Source organism: Lagopus muta, chromosome Z, assembly GCF_023343835.1.
Source record: "Lagopus muta isolate bLagMut1 chromosome Z, bLagMut1 primary, whole genome shotgun sequence".
Taxonomy (NCBI): Eukaryota; Metazoa; Chordata; class Aves; order Galliformes; family Phasianidae; genus Lagopus; species Lagopus muta.
In genome coordinates, this window is record NC_064472.1 from 49,142,007 (window position 1) to 49,164,815 (window position 22,809).

The following is a 22,809-nucleotide window of genomic DNA, read 5'->3' on the forward strand; positions in this document are numbered from 1 at the left end:
TGGTTTGTTTGCAGACAGATACTGAGCCGTCTGATGAAGCTGCTCTGATTCTTCACAGGAAGGGATTTGACTGTAGGTTTTCAAACAAAGATGTGGGTCTGCTCTGTTCCACCACTCAGGGAAAGGTATGCTGATATTCTATGGATGTTTTACCTTGCAAGTACTGCAATAACAGTAAAAAAGTAAATTATTGTTGAAGTGTAAATTGATATTTCTCGAGAAATACAGAATTATAGCTAACTTTATCTTGAAATATACTTTCCATTTAATAAGGATGTGGTGCTGCTGCTGCATGGAAATTACCATGTAAGCATCTGCAAGTTAACTTTTAGATCAAATTTAGTCTTACTAACTTCCTGCAAGTGCAGTTTTGATATAACAGCAGTATTTCTCAAACACTTTTTGAATGGTACAGTATGAGCAACTTTACCAAAGAGAGTTATTTTAAAAATTCTGAAGTGTTTTCTTTTGAATAGTTTTTTTAAACTTATCTACAAGTCATGTGACTGGTACTTTGAAAACTTCCTTATTAAAGCATATAAAGCATACAGATATCTGAATGTTTTGCAAATGCAATCATGTGTACATCATGCATCTTTGTTGTAAATGATACCATGGGCAGTAGGCTGGATAATAATTTCTAGAATCTCTAAAATTTTTTACAGCAAATCTTGAAACAGATTTAAGTTATTGTTGAAAAATTGATATATATTTTTTTTCTTTTTAGATACAAGGAGAATTTTAATCCAAGTATTTCTGATCATGTTTTAAACATTCTGGTTTACCTTACTTGCTTTGAAATATGGCAAGCAAACTCTACCTGAAAAGATTGAATCAAGTGTATAGAGTTTGGGGTGTTATAGAAATAGTCAGTAATTTTGGTGCAAGAATTGTTGCGCTGATAATTGTGAAGGTATTTGCCTGGCATTTTGGAGATAAAATTGAAGTAAAGTTTAAGGTACTTAATGTATTTTCTAATTTATTTACTCTTTTTCTGCAGGTAAAGGTGCATAAACTCTTTAACAAATTCCATGTGGAAAGTCTTACACCTGCATCTTTATCTTTGATGCATTCACCTCCAGATGCCAGAAATATAAGTGAAATAAATATGAGTTCTATGGAGATAAATACATTCCGGATTCGACTAAGATGAAGTCTGGATGTAATACTCAGATAGAGAAGAGGAATCTGCAAGTATCTCCTCAAAATTTTGCGTGCAATAAGAAGCACATTATTGTTATTCCAGCTTCTGGATACTGTGAGAAAAACATGCATTGTCTAATCATTATTATTTTTTTTACCAACACAGTGAAAAGCCATGTTGCAAGCAACCTTTTTTTTTTTTTTTTTTTTTTCCATAAAATACCAACATCAGTATAAGTTAACACATTAGTGCAACAAGTGAAGAAATTTATAAGGATGTTAACCTCTCAACAGATTAAATCTCAGGTCAAATGCTAATTATGTTTCTGGTGTTTTAATTTTCGTAAGAAGGGGATTGGGTTTTAAGCAGCTTTCTTTGCAGATTGCTGATAAATTTATGTATAAATAATTCAGTGTAGAAAGCCCTGATTCAACTTTGAAACAAAATACAATAAAATGTACTTGTTACTAGCTGATTTCCAAAAATCTGCAATCATTTATATCAATGACAATAATGTCAAATTATTCCACAATTAATTTCAATTTACTCAACGAAAAGGGGATCTTTAATTGTGGTAAAATGAAAGCCTGCAGTACTTGTGACAAGTGGTGGTAGATTTTAATACATCTGCCATTCACCTGAATTATGTAAATAGGAAAACATGAACCTACGAAATAATTTTGCAATGGAATCATTTAATAAAATTCCCTTTTTGTTACTTGACACACTGGGATATGTGCAATTATTCCATTATACATGATGAGAAATGTCCATGTTTATCATGATTACGAGATTTTTTATAAAACTCATTTAGATATCAATGTTCTCTGAAGTGAGTTTTCTATTTCAAGATTACCATATCAAGATAAATGTGCCTTATTTTTTGATATGTCTTGTTAAAATTTTGGTGTCTATGTTAATGCTTTTTGGGGAAAAGTAGTTTATATAATACTTAAGCTGTGTATCTCCTGTTTGACAATGCTGGCCACACTCTGATCTATGTCCTCCTGCACCAAGTTTGTACTATCTTATTCCGAGCAACTATTTGAATGTATTAATATGATGTCATAATATGAAACAGACAAAAATCACTGTAAAATCTAAATTCAGCTGCTTTCAAGGAAATTGCAGTTCGACGCAGAAAGTTGATAGTAAGCAAGACATAGTTTGCAAACCCATCAAAACGTGTGCTTGCCTGTCGCAGACTCTGTGACCTGTGCATTCAGAATCATGTGCCTATATTTTAAGCATAATTTTTCAAGCTTGTAACCTCAGTTACATTGCCAGTGTTCACATGTTCACCTTACTGAAGAATGGAGTCTTACTTTTAGCTTTATTTCCACATATTAACTAATTCATATTTAGTGCTGAAGCCATTCAAGTGTGAGAAATACTCCCTAAGTAGAGCTACTGTTTACAGTTAACACGCATAAACACACACTTGAGTGTTATCCCATTTACTAATCTTTGTGTATCTTCTTACCTTTTCCATCTCGTTTATGCCTTTCAAACTTCATTGCTTATCTTCAATACTATTGCATGGAAAGTCATTGTAACTGGTAAAAAGGTGTGCTATTTTCTAACTCTAATAATACCTACTGTGTTTAATACCATCATTATGATCCACGATTTATTAGATGATATCTTGTAGCTACAGGCTATCTTAAAAGAAAATGTTGTGCATTGTCATGGGTTGGGTCTCCATCAGGGTTGCATAGAGTTGCCCTATTTGATTCAATCTGCTGTATATTCTGTAGTTAGTGGATGTACTTAGCAGGATGTGGTGCAAGTTATGTCAAAAATGTAAGAACCACTAACCACAAATGAAAGAATCAGACAGATCCCTGAAATTGATGTTTTCATGCAATAAACGTGTACTGTAAGTTTTTCTGAGCTATAGTAATTGAAAATACTTCTGTTGTTGTTGGAAGTCAGAGCTCGGTAGACTCGCCAGCAGAAGGTTCTTGTAATGTTTATTTTATTGCATCGTTAGAATTAAAATGCTTCAGAGACTTTTGTTTGTTCTGTGCAAGAGAGCTTTCAAAATATTTCAAGTTTTGTGAAGCAGAAGGGTAAAATTTTGATGCAATAATGTTTTGAAGTATTTTACCATTGGAATTGCTTCCAAAAGATCAAATAGCTTTGTACCTTTCGTCATCAGCTGTACAATCATGATGCCTGTGTCTTTCTTAACCAGGAGATGTAGTCATTGTTCTCTTATTTTGCATTGCTTTTTATGTAGCAACAGAACAGCCTTCAGTCTGGAATTCAGACATTCCCGAAATCTGTAACTAAGTCAAAACTCTGAAGTCTGAAAATAAATTTTATGTTAATTGGTTCAGAATGTGACTATTAATTTCTTTTTTCCAACAGTTCGTAGTATCACCTCACACTACGTTTTTTTGCTATGAGATTCCAGTGAAGTTTTTTTCCCTGCATATTCACCTTTCAGCCTGTGTTTTTTTCTATTTTGTAGCTGCTGGTTGTAAAACTACTGGTTAAGAAAACCAAACATCCTTTCTTTCATCCAGGATGGTTTTAAAGACAATGCTGAATAAACAAAAATAAAAAGATTTAAATCTTGTAATTACTTTCCATACTAGTAATACCTGTACTGATTTTTTTTTTTTACGTTCCTCTTAAATGTCTTTGTTTTTACTTACTCATGTTGTCTGAAACAAACTGATTTAAATTGAAGGTTTTTGATATTTTCTCTTTGAAGGTTTTATATCTTATGGGGATATGTAAAATAAGATCTCTAATAAAAGATAATGTTATTGTGAGATGTGTGCAGTGTTCTTAATGACTTAGCAATAACTAGTTTAAAAACACAATGTAATCATAGCTTACTGTAAGGAGTTCCATACATCAATAGCGTTTGAGAATTAGGATTATATGTACTGAGATGCACTCTGATGAAAGATGCTGAGACTAAATTCAGAAATCTAAACATGTTACTACAAGAGATAGGAAAGTGATGGTTATGTCTTTCTTCAAAAAAGAAACCTTGCACTGATTTAAAATAAAGTGTAAAATCACTGATTTTTTGTTTAATTTGAATTAATGTTATTACTACTTACAGCATTTGAGAGTAATGGAATGAAAGCTGTTCTTGTAAATAAATACTCCATTAGAAAATACAGTGAAATTAACAGTTCAACTGTTATATTAGACTGAATTCTTTTAAGCAAATTATTATAATGCTAATATACTGTAATTACATATTGCAAGTTGAGCAGGCATAGGTGTTTTGCAGATTTGCTTCCCAAAGTGTTGGAGCCAGAGAATAACAAGTTGCAAAAACAACTAGTATATATTTCTCAGTGCTTGTAACTAATGAGTTACATCCAGCTGGACTGGATATTTTAGCTATAAATGTAAAAGTATACATGCAAGGGTATCGCGTAAGTCCCCAACATTTTAAAGCTTATATTTCTGGATACAGAATAAAAGTATAAAATGTCTGTTTGCAGTAGCAATGATGGGTTTAGATCCAATATGAAGTGCCACATCACCTTTTTATGTCATCCTGCCCTAAAATCGACTGACACTATAATGACCATCTAGACAATGTATTCCAGTTAGAGGTAAAATCTTTCTGAAATACACTTTTCTGTATTTCACGTATACATGGATACACAACATTTTGAAACAGCGGATTCCACATTTCTCTACATGTCTGTAGCGATGTGGACACTTAGATACTATGCTCTAGTAGAGCAAAGAGGATCGTGCTCAGGAGTGGTCTCACATGTAGCCTTTACTGTTTGGGGGAGAGCACATCACCAACAAATATGCTGTGTGCAGGGACTGTTGTCTGTGATCATCCTGCAGCTTCCCTTCTGGGTGTAGGGTGTGTTAGCATAACGCTCAAGTCACTTAATGCCGGGACACTGTGCCTTCCCTATCCTTCAGGAAGGACAGATTAGGACTTGGACTTCTGTCCTGTGTGCCCACAGTGAGACTCAAACTGAAAAAGTTGTGCATGCTCTAGAGATAAGAATGCTGCAGCTTTACAGACATTCTAGCTCAGGCCCTGCTCCTGCAGCTCTATGCACTTCATCTGGGTATTCATGTGTAATATGGCAAAACGTCACTTCATATGGCTGTCTCTCAGGAAGCGTTTGAATGTTCTGTTGTTTTTGATAACACCCTGTTTTCTTATGACATTAAAAACAAAACAAAAAACAACAACAACAACAAAAAAAAACAGTAGTCTGATATACAATGTAAACTGAAACGCTAAAGTGTTTGATTCCTTTGGGAAGAAAATACATAAAATGCATTTCATAGCTCTGTGACCAGACAATTACTAGGTTGTGTTTGTCTTAAATTAGTCCTGATTTTGTCCCATTTAAAAAATTATAATAATAATAATAATCGTTCTCTTATCTATATGTAAACTGTGCACGGATTTTTCCAAGTTCATGACAATGGTAGTCAGTCATCTGGGATAAGACTTTATCTGTTAATCAATGATTGCTCATTAAGATGCTCCATACATTTTTCTACGCATCAACCGTCTTGTAGAACTGCATAAAGCAAGCAATCATGTATTGAGAATGAATTTTTACAGTAGGAGTTATATTATTATAGGCAAAATATCTGAAACTGTTGGAACCTGACATCTTCTTCTACAATACAGAACATAGGTAAGCTCTTTTCAAAACAACTGGAAATTTTTTAGGAAAAATAGATGACCTGTAAGCAGGACCTGATTCTGTTAGAGCAAAATTGAGAAACAACCATAAAATAATCAAGTCTGACACATTAAACAGAGAGGATCATCAGTCTGATTGTGCTGGAATGGAAAGCTTTCTAGAAGATAGATGATATTAAACTTTTGAACTATTTTGAGTTTTCTAGCAGAAAAGAACCTCAATGATTTCAGCAGGAAAATATCATTAAAAGAAAATAAGCAGTTCCAGGTAAATACCAGTTAAATGCAATCATTAATACTGATGCCAGTTAAAGGCCAGTTCTGGTTAAATGCCATCAGTAATACTGTAAATTTACAGCAGTCATTCACAAATCTCATGAAGACTTAAGAAGGAAGGAAATTTTCTCTCATAAAAGTCCATTATCTTTGAGAAAATTCCTTCATGACTTATTTGGCTTGATTTGGCATGGTGGCCAAAAGGCATAGCTGTGAAAATGGACAAAAAATAATTTAAAAGGTAATAATATTGTTCCACCCCTCTTTCAGTGCAGCCGAGGGTACTGCTGGCTTTCTGAGCAGCAAGGACACATTGCTGCTGACTCAAGTCTTTTCTGCAGAGCTGTTCTTGAGGAGTTCTTCTCCTCAAGTCCGTAAACGTCTGAGATTGCCCTGAGGTGCAGTTCCTTGCCCTTGGCCTTATCGAACCTCACTAGTTTCCCATGGGCTGATTTCTCAAGGCTGTCCTTTAGATTCCTTTCTGTTGTGTCAACTGCACCACTCAGCTTGGTATCATCAGCAAACTTGCTGAGGATGCAGTCGATTCCGCTTTCTATGTCATTGATAAAGATGTTAAAGATCATCTGTCCCTCAGTGGACTTATGAATCCACCTGGACATAGAACTGTTGACCACAACCATTTGGCTGTGATCATGCATGCAATTCTGTCTCAGTTCTGTCTCAAATCCTTCTCTCTCCAATTTAAAGACAAGAATGTGGTGCTTGACCATCATGAAAACCTTGCACAAGTCCAGTTGCCCTTTTTTTGTCCACCCATGCTGTCACTCCACCCAAATGGTCAGGCATAATCAGCTCTTAGTGAAGCCATGTTTGCTGTCTCAGATCACCTCCTCATCTTGCATGTGCCTTTACGTCTTTTCCAGAAGGATCTGTTCATAATCATCCCGGCCCAGACTGCCTCCACTCTTAGCCTCTTTAATGTTCTCCTCTGCTCTCTGAGCACCAGGTTCGGTAACACTTCACCTCTGATTGTTCTGTCCAATACTTGAACCAGAAAGTCATCCTGAATGAACTCCAGAAGTCTCCTGGACTGTTTGCAGCCCATTGTGTTGCTTTCACAGCAGACATCCTGGAGGCTGAAATCCTTCATCAGGATAAGAAAACGCAACCACAGCTTGTTGTATTTGAAGTAAAGAGATTTTATCCACAACCTCCCCTTCATCAGGTGGTCTGTAGTAGACCATAGACATCATATGTTCTTTATTGGTCCAGTCCTTGATTTTTACCCACAAGCTCTCAATCTGTTCAAGGCTGTTTCTCAGATACTTCACAATGTATCCATTTCTCTGCTTAGCAAATAGCTATCACTCCCCTCTAAAAGACAAATATAAGGGTTTTTTTTTTCTTTTTGTTTTGTTTTTGTGTTTTCAAATGCCTAATGGAAATAAAATACAGTAGGATAATCCTTGCTCTCTGAATTTCTTGTTTAATATCCAAGAATATGAAGTGGAATATCATCTTTGTTCTATATTGTTTGAATTATTTTGAACAAAATTCTGTTTCAAACTAAAATGAATTCATAGAACAGTAGAATGGCTTGGGTTGGAAGGGATACCAAGGATCATCAAGTTCCAACCCCCTGCCACAGCAGGACCACCAACCTCCAGATCTGGTACTAGACCAGGTTGCCAGTGCCCCATTCAACCTGGCCTTGAATACCTCCAGGGACAGAGCATCCGTAACCTCTCTGGGCAGCCTGTTCCAGCACCTCACTACTCTCTCAGTAAATAACTTCCCCTGACATCCAATCTAAACCTTCTCTCCTTGAGCTTAAAACCATTCCGCCTTGTCCTGTCACTGTCTGCTCTTGTAAAAAGTTGATTTCCCTCCTCTTTATTATCCCCTTTTAAATACTGGAAGGCTGCAATGAGGTCTCCTTGCAGTCTTCTCCAGGCTGAAGAAGCCTAGCTACCTCAGCCTGTATTTGTAGTGGAGGTGCTCCAGCCCTCTGGACCTTCTCCAGCAGCTCCACATCTTTCCTTGGGCACTCCAGACCTGGACACAGTACTCCATCTGGGTGCTCACGAGGGCAGAGTAGAGAGGGACAATCACCTCCCTGTCCCTGCTGGCCACCCCTCTTCTGATGGAGCCCAGGATACCATTGGCCTTCTGGGCAGAAAGAGCACAGTACTGCTCGTGTTCAGTGATTCACCCACCAGGAGCCCCAAGTCCCTGTCTGCAGGGGTATTCTCAAGGAATTCTCCCAATCTGTATACATATCTGGGATTACTCTGACCCAAGCGCAAAATCTTGCACTTTGCTGTGTTGAACCTCATTAGATTCACCAAGGCCCACCTTTCAAGTTTGCTGAGGTCCTTCTGAATGGCATCCCTTCCTTCTAGCATGTCAACCACACCATTCAACTTGATGTCACTGGCAGACAGACTTGCTGCGGTGCACTGAATTCCATCATCAATCAAAGACGCTGAAGAGCACAAGTCCCAAGACCCCTTGGAGACACCACTCATCACCAGCCTCCACCTGGACATAATGCTATTCACCACAACTCCCTATCTATGGCCTTCCAACCAATTCCTTATCCACTGAACAGTTCACCCCTCAGATCCATATCTCTTCAATTTAGTGATAAGGATGTGGTTGGGGACCATGTCAAAGGCTGTGCACAATTCCAGGTAGATGACATTGATTGCCTTCCCTTTGTCCACCGATGTCATCACTCCACCATAGAAGGCCACCAAATTGGTCAGATATGACCTTCCCTTGGTAAAACCATGCTGGCTGTCTTGGATCACCTGCTAATCCCTCAAAATGAGTCTGAAAGGAAAAGTCAAAAAATTGTATTCAGCTGTTACAAATGTGTCAGTTCAGAATAGAGCAAGATCACTAATGGGCAGAATAATATCAGCATAATAGAAGTCAGGTATTCACACCACATGAAAACTGCTTTTGTATTTCCAAAACCAGTTCCATTGCTTTTACTTTTACCTTACTAAATGAACACTGCTGATTTGGCAATTGACTATAAGAAAGAATCAGCAAAAGTTCAAATGTAACTGTAAAACAAGCTTCATTAAATGATTTTTGCACAGAGATTCACAACCTATTCACTTAATTAGTCTCAGACAAAATGAGTAATGAATTTTCAAAAAGATGTGAAAATTCAACAAAAACTGGGCCACTGAAGTATGAGCCAAGACAATAATTGTGTTAAGATGGGTTTTATTATAGTTAATAATTGTGTAATTAGAACAAGGAAAGATGCCATATTGTCATGGTTTTATGATTTTTGTTATGGGTGTTCCACATCATAACATCATAATCCCCTTTCCTGAGGCGTGGATAAGTGTGTTGCTTCACTCCATTAGTTATTTCCCTGACAAAATAAACGAAGAGTGACTGAAATGAGAAACAAGTGTTTTGGGGAGAATTTAGCAGCAGATCCGGATCAGAAATGAATCTCTGATCAGAAATAAATCTCCATCATTTGTTTGTTTTGTTTTGGGGTTTGACAAGTAGTTACCACATTGTGGCATTTTTATTTATAATGTATGAAGTACGAAGCAGTGAACCATGTCAAAGCTAATGTAGAGGAAAAAGCTTCTGTGGATTTCTTTCTTAATGATGGAATGGGAAAAAAGAATAAGTACTCCCAACCAAGTAATACAGAGCAATCTTCTACATCCAAGATAAAATAATAGCTACTGTTCACTTGTCTAACTTGAGACTGTTATAAGTGTCAGTGCTAAAGAGCTACAACCTAAGTATATATCAGTAGGAAAAGGGGGGAAAAAAAAGTAGCAATGAGATCTTATTGAACAAGCATTACCTCTATCACCCACATGTCTATTTTGTCCAGTTATCCACTTTATCTGGGAATATCCTGCCATCTCTGTCAAGATTTCTAGCATTCCACGATGTAAGGTCAATGAAAGTCCAGTTCACATATTTACTGCAAACTATGGTCAAATTTTACCGGATGTACAAGGCTTTTTGGACATGCCCAGTTTCACATCGGTACTGCTTAAATCATTAGGTTCCCAAAGCCTTGTGACCATGGTGACAGGTAGCATTTTTGATAAGCAGGTCACAGAGTGACTGGGTTGGAAAGGTGATGGCAGGGGTGTGATGGCAGATGTGGAAGTATGGATAGTGAAGCTAGAGTTTATAATTCCTCTAAAAAAGAGGGCAATCACCAATTCGATGTCACTTGACTTGACCCAGAGCGGACACTGAGATTCAGAGGATTTTTCTCCAGTAGCACTGATAAATGGTGATTTTGTACAGATCAAGTTTGCATTCTACTCTTGGCTTTAAAAGTAGGTACTGGCAAATGGAAACAAATACAAAGGACAAAGGAAAAATGTTTTCATGGCAATTCCAGATCTCTGACAATAAAAAGTGATTTATCTTGTCTTTCATAATGCTTCATACTATGTTTCAAGGCTCTTCCTTACTTCCTGAAAGATGGTGTCTTGGTCTTGGTATCTTGGGCCTTTGAACAGAGCCCATGTTGTAGCAAGTGCCTGTGGAAATTCAAGATTGGTGATACAAAATTGAAGCCGAGGAAATGCAAATCATTTCAAAAAGGATTGATTACTGAAGCTAGACAATCAAAAAAGGAAAATTTCTTTGGGCAAAAAGAAAACTCAGATTGCTTGAATCTGAGTAACTTCCTAGACAGCCATCAGTGGAAGGATTTTTTTGGACTTGGCTCTTACGCATCATCTGCGTGTGGGTGTGTCAGATATTCAGAACTTCTAGAGCATTTAGATATAAAACACTAAGTTGCACTCTAGTAGCCAGAGTGAGAATGTTATGGTGCCTGCTGACATGATCATTTACCAATAACAACATTCTTCATTCTAGCTTGTATCAGAAATGGCATTGCTAGCAGGAGCAGGTAAGTAATTGTACCTCTGTACTCAGCACTTGTGAGGCTGCACCTGGAGTACAGTGCTTGGTAGCATTTTGTCTGGCTACTTGGTCAGCCTTTGTCTCTCTGACTCTCTCCCTTTTGGGGTTAAAACTGTTCAAAACATTACTGTGGTGTCTCTTATTTAGATTCTACATATAGACTAAACCACAAGGATTCCTGACCAAAGTATCAGGCAGCCTACGCTTGAATGATTTTGATTTTCTAACATCAGCCCTGGAATTTATTTAAAAAATAAAGAACAACAAAACTGGTGAGGGGTCTGGAGCACAGGCCTTATGACAAGCGGCTGAGGAAGTTGGGTTTGTTCAGACTGGAGGAGGCTCAGGGGAGACCTTATTGCTCTCTCTACCTACTTGAAGGGAGGTTGTAGTGAGCTGGGGGTCAGCCTCTTCTTTTGTGTAGCTGGTGGTAGAACTAGAGGGAATGGCCTCAAGCTGTGCCAGGGAAGATTCAGGCTGGACATTTGGAAATACTGCTTTTCCAAAAGAGTGGTCAGGTGCTGCAATGGGCTGCCCAGGTGTGGAGACACCATCTCAAGCAATGTTTAGACATTCTGTTGAAGAACATGGTTTAGAGAACTATTGGTGATAGGTGGATGGTTGGACTTGTAGATCTTTTCCAATCTTGCTAATTTTATGATTCTTTGATTCTATGATCTTTCATACAGGATATATTGCAAAGCCAAAGTCCATACTATAGAAAAGCTCAAATCTCATTGAATGAACTGAGTATTTGGATATTTTCTTTATTGTTTGACCACTAGTGCTACATTAATGGAATTCTCCAGTTTCTGCAGACATCTTTGGTCTAATCTTTGGGACTAGCAAATTTGAAATTTTGTAACAATTTTGATGTCAGCCCTTTTTAAACCATCACTCTTCAGGAAGCAGCAATAAATTTGATGCAGAAAAAATCTGGATTTCTCTGAAAGAGGAATATTTTGCATATGTTCTAGTAATTAAAAGAAATATGATTATTTCACTAATCAGAAATGTATATAGGATAGTAGGCCAGCACTCAAGACATAAAACATTTTAAGGCAGATAAATAATTATGTAAATTTATGTACTGGCAAATCAATAGGCAAATATCCATCTTAGAAGTGCAGTTGTTTGAGTCCATGAATTATCACATTAACACAAATTAACTGATTCCAGGTTAGAGAGAGAATGCTTAGATTCCATGGGAGAGAGAAAAATTAGTTGATGCGTGGCTCTACTGTTGACTTCGAGAAAGATTTTAGGATTGTATCATTACTTCAAACTGTTGAACTTTCTGCTGTTTTCAGAACTTTAGTAAAACCAAACAAAAATTTATCAGGAGGATAAAGGAAATCTGACAGTGGAAAACTATTACAGAAAATAGGACTGGGTAGCCATGTTCCAAGATCATCTCACAACATTTTTTATTAATGTGTCTGAGATTCGGCCTTGTGACAATGAATAGTGTAAGAAATTTGAAGTTTAGCAATTAGAAACAAAGATAATAATGAATAAAGGCATGTTATCTTAGGAAACATCCAGTCTTCAGTAAGATTAGTAGGTGACAGAAATGACTGGCATGGTGACTTGTTGGCTAAAACTAGAAATATGAGTATAGCACCTGGTTGCACAAGAGTCAGAAACAACCTGACTTGCAGCATTTCCCATAGCTGAGCATCAGCAGGCAACGCTATAAAACTCTTGTTTGAGGTCTTGGAAAGCACAAGTGGATTTCCATCTTTTGGACAATGGAGAAATCCTGCCAACTCAAACTGATGTTCATTTCAGTTTGAGCAGGGAAAATGCGATGGTAATTTCTGACAAGACAATGGAGAAACCCTTTGAAGAAAATAAAACTAAATTTGTTTATCCACTCCGAAAAGAAATCTTGTTTGAAAAAGGTAGATCCTACAACTGTTCTGACCCACGCGAACAAAATAACACGTAGAGCGTATGTCTCAGGAATTTATGGATTTCTTCACTGGATTTTTAAAGTAGACAGGAAAAACAACCACAATATTTAATCTGAGGTTCCAGCTGAGGAAATTTTCTAAAGCCATTGCGCCTACAAATTAAAAAAAAAAAGACAGAATAAGTTGTTCTTGGAATAACATGATATTCCTCAGGTTGACCTTGAAAGATGGCTTGCCATAATGGACAGAAGGAGGAATGAAATTATTCTAAACATCAGTTGTGAATAGAAGTAACCATCTTTCATTACTTCCACAGTGATGAAAAGACTTATTTCAGTGAAGATTTTTTGATGGGTGTAGGACTTTATTTTAAATACAGGATTGAGAAATACAAATATATTAAAAAGGCAATGTCGCATACATCTTGCAGATGAAATTTTTACACAAATTTATTGTTCATTCTTGATTTAGCCTCCATCCAGCATTTAAATGCGTCATCATGATTAAAATTCTATGTTTGTTACTACCATTCTACTTATTTAGATATTTGTTCCAAGTCATTAGGAATGTTGAAAATTAGATATGAGACCTTGGACGTTCTCTCTATCTTAAAGGAAACCAGTGCAAAAAGCAGAAGTTGGGTTGGGATTAGATGTATTTGTGTGCAGTTTGGCATGCAGTAAAATGGGGAAAGCATTAGTAAATTCATATAGGAGGAAACACCATGATAGCAATCATACAGACTACTGTGGAAAGAAAGATTTTCATCACCAGATGCTGATTTCTCTCCTCATTCTCTGCACTCAGTCTGCAGGGAAAACAAATAAGTCTTCTACAGAATGAGTCAGAGAAATATCTACTCTAGGTGCACTGAAGCATTCACTGCTTGGCACTCTTACACGTGTATACACAACTACCAATGCTCATAGATTAGTCTTCTGGGGATTAACTGTATTTACTGGAATATCACCTTACATCAGTGATCTAATAGCCTGGACGGAGAGGTCACGTGGCCAAAAGAATATGTATTCAAAGGGAAAAAATACAAATGAGAGAGAGATAAAAGGATACAAAGCCAAAAGGCGATATCAATTGATTTTGGAGATTGATATAATGATTTATTGGAGTAAAGACTGTAAGATCAATGCTACAAAATAGGCTATCCCTCTATTTTTCCTATCACTCAAGCCTGGGCTGTTGTTGAAAGCTGCTCAAATCACTTCTTTTTTGTCAGTGAGCAGCCTCACTCTTGCAGCTGAACAGAATCACGGTTTTTCATTTAGTACTTGATTTAATGAAAACCTGGGAGCATTTTGCTGATCATCACCCAAAATAGTAAACTCTGACTACCACCTGCATAATGCTAAAGCTTTGATTTGCACTGAGACACCAGGCTTCCTGTTGGAAGAGCATGTTCTCTGGCAGCATAAGAGAAATGCTCTTGGGAGAATCAGTTGCTGAAAAGCTAGTAAGGATGCAGATTCACACTGCTATTTGTGAGTTAATTTACCTCCAGGAGAGAAGTCCAACACATTTGCTCATATACATGATGTTTTCCCAGGTGTGGAGGTAAGTACAGCCAACAGTGTTGAGCTACAGAGCACGTGAGGAGGGAACTGGGTCCCCATACTTAGGCAATAGTGACTACGAGCAGCTGTGCCAGGCAGGCAGGTGCCACTCAACTCTGGAAAGCAGATTGCTGGTCTCCCCCAACAACTTGCTGATATTATTTGCTACTAGGCAATAATTACACTTTGCACAGTCAGAATCGAAGTTTAGCAAGACTAAGTCAAGTTAAAATGGGGGAAAAAAAATAATTTGCTTTAAACCCAAACAGGACTGTTCGTAGCTTCCATCAGCAAAGAAACACGTGACTCAAAATCACAGTTTTTAAATGAACAGTTCTGTACTTTCTCATACTTCCTGAGTATTTAATGTGTTAATTATTTACTACATAATGCTTTGAATGTTTAACTTATTCTGCAAAAATTGGTGCATTATAGCATAGGATCAGCGAATCCGTGCTCTTCCAGAAACCTTTTCAAATGCGTGTAATTCCTTTTTAAAGCAAAAAGGAGAACATAAACCCACTCACCCACCCAAGCCACCAACCAAACAAAATCATGGAAGTCCGCAGTTCAAAGTTATGTGCTTATTACATTGTTTAGCAGAGCAATTGCAGTGATTTTTTCCAGTGTATATATTTTTTATTCTATAGTGTTCAGCTACTTTTCTTGTTTGTCATTTAATTTTAGGAAATTTATTTCATTAGGAGGTACTACGAGGAAATCACTTTTTTTTTTTGGTTTTTTTTTTTTTGTTTTTTTTTTCTTTCCTCAACATAAAATGTTGTTAAGATCTTTTTAAAAAAATGAAAATATTTTAAATTTTTGATTTTATGTAGTACCTGTACGTTGTTCTACCTTCTTGATCATCACAAAATCTTTAATTAATACACAAATCTGTATCTCTTGGTCTTTCCTTTGGAACTTATGTAAATTAGAGTGTCACTTAGAGATTCAATCTTTAACTAGAAATACTGTATTTCCAATTTATAAATAGATTATTTTTACCATTCTGCTAGAGTTTAGGCAAGAGAAGCGTATGCACTGAATTCTTGTTGCCATGACAATAGCTTTGGTCTCTTACTTGGAAGAGCTCTCTTTCTTTTCTGAAGCCTGATACTCAGCTTGCTCTTCCTTCTCCACACCTCACATGAAGAAAGATAATGTTAATAGAAGACTAATAACAAACAAGATAAGAAAACGTTTGATCATAAGTATGCCTTCAAATACAATTGAGGAAATGCAAAATCCTTACAATGTAGGTCTGCAGTTGGCCAAGCTTGCCTGTCTATGCATGTCTGTATTCATTAAAAAGGTCAATGCAGTTCACAGAAGGACATGATAATTTTGGTATAATTTTCACTGTAATTTAGGATGTGATGAGGTCTGTGTCTGAACCCAGCTGCACAAATTAAAATCTCATTTACATTTCTGAAGGTCTACTGAAGCTTTGACACCTCAGACAATAGGGACATTTGCACACTTTCTGCATGGTTTGGTATTCAAACATTTCCTGTTAAGACCAGCAGTCAGCTGGAGAAGTGCTATCTTCACCTTCATCTGAAAAACCATGGCTCTGACCACTTCCCCTCTTATTACTACAAAGCAAATGCAATTCTGAATTTAGGAAAGAATGTTTTACCATTTTTGCTTCAATGACTTCTGAGTTTTTTCCCATGCTCTTTATCTCATAGAATGTAGCGTACGATTCACTGACAAAAATCTCTGGATTTTCTCAATGGCACCATTCTGTACGTGTAGCATTGTTACAGTTCTTCCAGCAGAACGTGGCAATAGTTCACCTAGTGCAGACCACATGTGCATCTTGCTCTTTATCAGTTATTTTACTAGTAGTTGCACATTTGTTTTTCCACTTGCAAACATTTTCCTGAGAATACTGTAGAAAGTAAACCACCTATGTCAAAAAATCCCCACCTAACTTATATAAGAGGTCCTAGAAAGCATCTGAAAAACTAAGAATAATAATCAGTGCCTGCAGCTAACTGAAGTGAAGGTTAGTTTTTGGATTCACAGAGGTGCAGACATGTTATATTCTATATAGGCAACAGCATTAACCTTCTGTTCACATCCAATATAAATTGCATTTGTAGATGAATCTGGCTGCCAAGCCACTTTAATATTGATATATCTGACTTCCTAGCTTCACAGATATAGCTAAAAGCTGTAGTTTGCAATAGCAGAGACAGAAAGACCCTATGCATATGTGATCACAGCCACTCACATCATTAAAAATCAGTTGTAGATCAAAGAAAACTGGAGGATTTGCACATCCAGTGTGCTGCAAACATGCCTGGTGCTTGCTGTGTTGGAAAAATGACATTCTTCATTGCATTTTCCTTCCAAAATTATGTCTGACATAAGTTGCTATAACCTCTGTGGAATGCGCATATTCTGCCTGTCAAAGATGCTGATGGTATTGTTCTTTAGCATGAGAAGGCTTTTGGATCCTGCTAAGCTTAGCCCACATTTGTTCATTCTCTCAAGATAACAGAGCCCTCTATTGCTGCAGTTTAAAACCGCTATCCTGACTTCAGCAGCTGTGCTGAAGATTGCACTATGTTTTAGGTTGTGCTGCAAGTGGTCTAGAGAGAACCTGTTTTGTTTGCATTTTCTTATCTGAGAGAGAGTCTACTATGTGTTTTTCCTGAGAAACCCCAACTCACTCGGTAGCAAGCTCAGTTTTCTGCTCATATCAGGTAGTAATGAGTACAAGTCATAAATTTTCAGCTATTTCAACTAGCCTTTCATGGCGATAGAATTCTACAGCTGCAGACTGACAGGACTATCTGAATTGGTTTGAAGCGTATCAGTAGTCTTGAATTTCTTCTCCAGATGTTTACTGAAGTTTTTAGGGATTCAGGCTTGGACATGCCACTGTTAAGTTGAAGGGTTAAGTTTAAGGGCCATAGGGGTAAGAAAGTTCTTAATTCAATGCAATTCAGTTAAGTCCTCTCACAGCATTCATTCTCTTTACTTGTTCTACTATTCTAATGTGCCTTTTTCAGTGAGTTTAATTCTGCTAAATTTGTCTACGAATATTGAAGGAAAATGTGCTAGAAAAACTATTCCAAGAAGTACTCTCTTGCATAGAAGAGAATATTCCTGACAAGTCAAATTGTTTTATATTGGATTAGGATATGTTTTAGAATTCACAATGAAGCCATCTTAGATACAATCAATTACATTTACAGAACAAACATTTTAATTTGGATGTTAATTGGTGGTAAGATACACAAATATGCCACACTTTGAAGTAATGAGATTCTCAGGAAGTTTGTTTCCATTCAGCTGCTATTGCTAGGAGTAAGGACATTAGGCTGTGAATTTTAAGAAAGATTCTTCCCTTGCACACATCAAAAATAGATTGCCCCTCTGCCAGTACACAAAGCTCTTCCAGCTCCGCCAACCTCCTCTGTAACAATAAGGCCTTGAAAAGTGCTGATGCTTTTGGAGACTCAATTGACTTTCCTATTTTACTGAAAGCTACACTACTTAAAAGCAGAACAGCTTATGATCCTCCACAAAAAGAACTGACACTAATTACTCTTTTTGTATTTCTTGAATTCTTACCTTTTTTTATTAGCTTCATAAATAACATTCATTAATATTAAGCTGTTGGATACTGAAGCTTTCATTTTTTATAGGCGAGAGTCAGAATATTGCCTGTTGTAGACGACATCAGTTCTTAACTGGGAATACACAGGGTAGCAGGGAAGGAGGATAATATTATGAATAAATGTGCATATACAGCATAATTATGGGAAGCATCTTGGCTCAAATGGCTAAGTTGAAGATCTAAATTTGCAAATTTTCTTTCATCTGAATGAATATTCAAAGGAGATACTTGTCTCATGAATATTTCCCAGGGACAAAAGATTTAAAATAAATAGAATTTTTAAAGTATTTATACACACCTGGATACCCTCACTTCACTTTTTCCTTGTAGCTATTGAAAGTGATGAAATATGAGAAGTGATGCCAGCTAGAAACAGTGGCCTCCTGCACGACAGTCAGAAAAGGTGGCTTTTTTCAGGACTAAGGCCTTAAAAATTGTGATGTATGATAACTTGTGCTGGCTAGAAAGATGGCTGTGGAGGAGCACAGTTAAGTAGTATATACTTTAGAAAATTAATGTGGACTAAAGTAAAAATCTCTCCAAGTATTCTACTTATATGCCACTTACCATGAGATTGTTTAGCAGCTCAAGCATCTCCCTACTATTGCTTATATTTTCCATCTGTTTAGCTTGTGTGTTATGGTATGCTGTGATTTCCATGTGCTTACAAACAATGCAATTAGGGAATTTAGGCAGTTCCAAAAGGATGTAGATTAGCTATCTAATGGTGTAGACTGATAATGGGATGTAAAGGTCATGATGGATAATTCTCAGTTACCTGGAGATCACTCTCTATAAGTTCTGTGATTCCAGTTTCCTTCATTGGTAAAAGTGGTTTAACGTGGCTCTTCTCTGGTGTCAAAGGGATTTCATCCCTGAAATGCCTTGGGCCCATCACTTTTTTGTTTGTTTGTTTGTGTCTGATTTGATAGCCTGCTTGAATTGTGGTGAAAGAAATCACTCATTAATTCGTTTGAGAGTAGATGACGTCCTTCAGCTCATGCTCTCTGATGTTACTAGTGAATACATATGAACCAGACTTCTCTGGGAGTGTTCATCACCAGAAAGTGGACTGATATGTATCAGCTTGGTATAAGCTGCCTCAGTTGTTGGACTGCTTTGTTAGACAGACTGTGAGGCGCTCTCTTGCACTGAGACACCCATCACTTCTCAGGTGCTTGGCTGAAACTCTCTGTCCTTGGTATTAAAACTGATACCACACTTTCTATGTCTGCTTCAGGTTTTCTTAAATGTCATTATTTTTCTTTATCATTACCCACAGCTTTGTAATTTGATCCAGCATCTTTCACACTTAAGCCCATCAACAAGGCCTGCTTCTGAAGACACAATAAGCAGAATGAACGTATGCCTATTTTTCACCACATGCAACATTTTTTCTGGAGCCTGAGCACAATACAAAACTCCCAGCAAACCGTTTTTGAGAACAGCAGATAAAGGCTGGACTACCCAACAGGTTTGGTGAATATTCCCCGATGTGACTACATCCAGAGGTAATTATTCCAAATAAAAAAGAAATAAAAATAAAAAAAATGGGAGGACAATTAAGGATAACTGTTGTTTCTCTATGAAAAGTACCAATGTATGCTCCCATAATCTACCAATTTGTCTTTCTCCCTCACAGTTCTAACTTCAGAGGCTTGGGTTGAAAGGAAGCGACAGCTACCCTGGCCCTTTCATTTCCATATAGATTGAAGAGCAGAAGACTCGGACTGCTCAGGTATGAGTAAGGGCATATAAATCCTTGCTTAGCTATATCAGCACACTTGTACCCATGTTGTGAATGTATATAAATGGATATAAACGCTGTACATTGTTCATTTCAACAGTGAGAACAAAGCATAAATACAGATAGACTGAAATATAAGCATTGCAGTATTGAATATAAGCCTGAGTGCCATAAGCATAAATGGAGATTAATAAGCATACGTCCAATTCCTCATTTATTACAAAATCTACAGCTCATCACCACTTCTCCTTATTAAAAAGAAAAAATGAAAGAAAAAGAGGAAGAAAAAGAAAGAAAGAAGGAAAAAAAAGGGGGGAAAAAAGGGAAAAAGAAAACAAAACCAGAAAAAAATGCAGTAGCCTTTATGTTTTGGGTTTTTTTTTCTTAATTATTATTATTATCAAATTTGTACTTTCATAGGATTTTTTCTTAACTGCTTTTTGATAATGAGCTGTGGAAAAGATATTTTGATTTTTCTCTTTTTTTTTTTTTCTTTTTGCAATCTCTGTGTCCGTGTCCTGCTTGCCAATAGACTAAATCCATACATTCAAAGAATAAAACACCCCAGTACCAGACTAACCATATGCATAAATTATTAGAGGACAGTTCTAATTTTGTTAGAATTGTGGCTGGCTACTTCTAATTTTGTCTTTCAAAATTCATAAATACGCAACAGTACTTACCTATGATTGATCTACAACCTAGCAAAGTATATCTGCTATACATATATTTTTGTAGGTCCTCTGATATTAATGAGTCTTAGGAAAAGATCTGAATGAAACAACATTTGTATCTCATGACCAATAGAAAGAGTACAAATCTATTGGTTGCTAAGTTGCTTACTTTTGTGTATGCTAAATAAACAACTAATTTTAATTGATCTCTTCTCATTTTAAACTGTTTGAGTGTTTTTTTAATTTTCATTTCAATCAGTTATTATGATGTAAAGAAATCTCTAAATTCTTTTAAGTTTCTATCCTTAAAGAAAGGATTTTATTTTGTTAATTATACTTTTTATTTCAGGCCCTTCAGGTGCCTTCCTCATTTGACAGTGAGATGAATGTGACATGCACTGTCTAACACAGAACAAACAATGTCTACTCAGAGTTTTTTCTTTGTATATGCAGCATTTCTTGGAATAGGGAAATTATGAGAAAAAACATACAGTATGAAGGACAGTGGGAAACATCTTTCTGTCATTTGATGATATTCCTCTGTTATCAAAATCTCTCTGGCTTGAACGTTCTCTGCTTTCAGCAGCTTCAGCTGAATGAAGATTAAATTCTTCTCAATATTTATATTGTTTTTGGGTTTCTTTGAAACTAGAGAATTTTCTTGTGAACTAACTCTGACATTTGCTGTAATACATTGTCAGGAATACATTAAATGAACCTGCAATGACATCGATAGAGTTGATATTTAAGCATCTTCCCTTAAACATATCTTCTCTATTGACATGTAGATATCTTTAGTCAAACACATGTTTTCATTCTGGACTTGCATACATTTGTTGAAGTTTTTTCTCTAATTTGTATGTTTCTATATTCTTTTGGCACTACAAAAGCTATTCAGGATCAAGTATTGTATATAAACACTAAAAATCAGACAATGGGACTGGGAGACAAATTTTGGTGTGGCAAAATGCATGTGAGAAGTTGCATATTGATACATATACAATCAATCACAAGTTTTAATTTGCAGTTACTGAGGTAAGAGATCCAGGAGGCACTGTACATTTTCCTGAAATTGCCAGTTCCAGCACACAGGAGTAGGAAAGAGGGAGAACAAAACACTGGTCTTTATTGCTTGGAGATGGAAACCCAAAGAAAAAAAAGCAGAAAATACTGCTGTGATCTGAACAAATCAATTATATGCCACTATCTTAAATATTGGCTGCAGTTTCAGCTTAGTTTTTAAAAGGCTGTAGTGGAACTAGAAAAAATATAGGATGGCTAACATGAATGCTGAGACTAAATTCCATGTGAGGAAAAGGAGTAATCCTCAAAATAGAATAGAAAATAATCAAATGGCAGAACTGAAAGACATTAGTGAAATTACGAATCTCCAAATGCTGTGGGCAGAGTAGAATAGGAAGTTACTTACCACCTTTTTATGTAAGAAGTGTGTAGCATTGCATGTAATCATTGGGTAAAAAATTTAGAATAAAAACAAAGTAGAACGACTAGTGCAAAATCAGTCTTAGAAACCACAGAATGGCTTGGGTCTGAAAGGATCTTAAAGACAATCCATAAAGTTCCAATGCCCTGCCAAGGGCAGGGTTGCCATTCACCAAATCAGGCTGCCCAGGACGACTAAACCTAGCCTTGAATACCTCCAGGGATGGGGCACCCATGACTTCTCCAGGCATGTTCCAGTGCCTCCCTACTCTCTGAGTAAAAAACTTCCACTTAACATCTAACCTAAATCTCACTCTTTTACTTTAAAAAATTCCCTCTTGTCCTACAACTATCAGATTATGTAAAAAGTTGTCTTCCATCTTTTTTATAAACCCTGTTTTCTTGAAGACTACGATGAGGTCTCCGCAGAGCCTTCTCTTCACCAAGCTAAACAAGCCCAGCTGCCTCAACCTTTCTTCATTCTAGAGGTGCTCCAGCCTCTTGATCTTCCTCATGGCCATCTTCTGGAACCAGTTCAACAGCTTCACATCCCTGATGTGCTGTACCCGGTACTCCTTGCAAGAACAGAGTAAAAGGGAACAATCACCTTGCTCTCCTTGCTGACCACACCTTTTCTGACACAGCCCAGTATATTCTTGGCCTTCCACGCTGCAAGAGCACACTGCTGGCTCACATCTAGCTTTCTGTCCACTAAAACCTGCAAGTCCTTCTCTGCAGGGCTGCTCTCAATAAGTTCTTCTCACAGTCTGTTCTCATATATGGGACTGCCCAGACCCAAGCACATTGCCCTTGGCATTGTTGAACCTCATTATTTTCTCATTAGCCTATTT

At 36.9% G+C, this 22,809-nt stretch overlaps 2 protein-coding genes across 2 annotated transcripts in view; one reads left to right on the forward strand and one right to left on the reverse strand.

Moving 5' to 3' along the window:
* MAN2A1 (mannosidase alpha class 2A member 1) overlaps positions 1 to 1,366 on the forward strand; it is a 113,708-nt gene extending 112,342 nt beyond the window's left edge. The window contains exons 21-22 of the mRNA XM_048931363.1: positions 15 to 125; positions 1,001 to 1,366. Of these exons, the coding sequence (XP_048787320.1) occupies positions 15 to 125; positions 1,001 to 1,153 (264 nt within the window). The 3' untranslated portion in view covers positions 1,154 to 1,366. The remainder of the gene's footprint in view (positions 1 to 14; positions 126 to 1,000) is intronic.
* PJA2 (praja ring finger ubiquitin ligase 2) overlaps positions 1 to 22,809 on the reverse strand; it is a 293,785-nt gene that overhangs the window by 242,795 nt on the left and 28,181 nt on the right. The gene's annotated exons all lie outside the window — the stretch shown is intronic.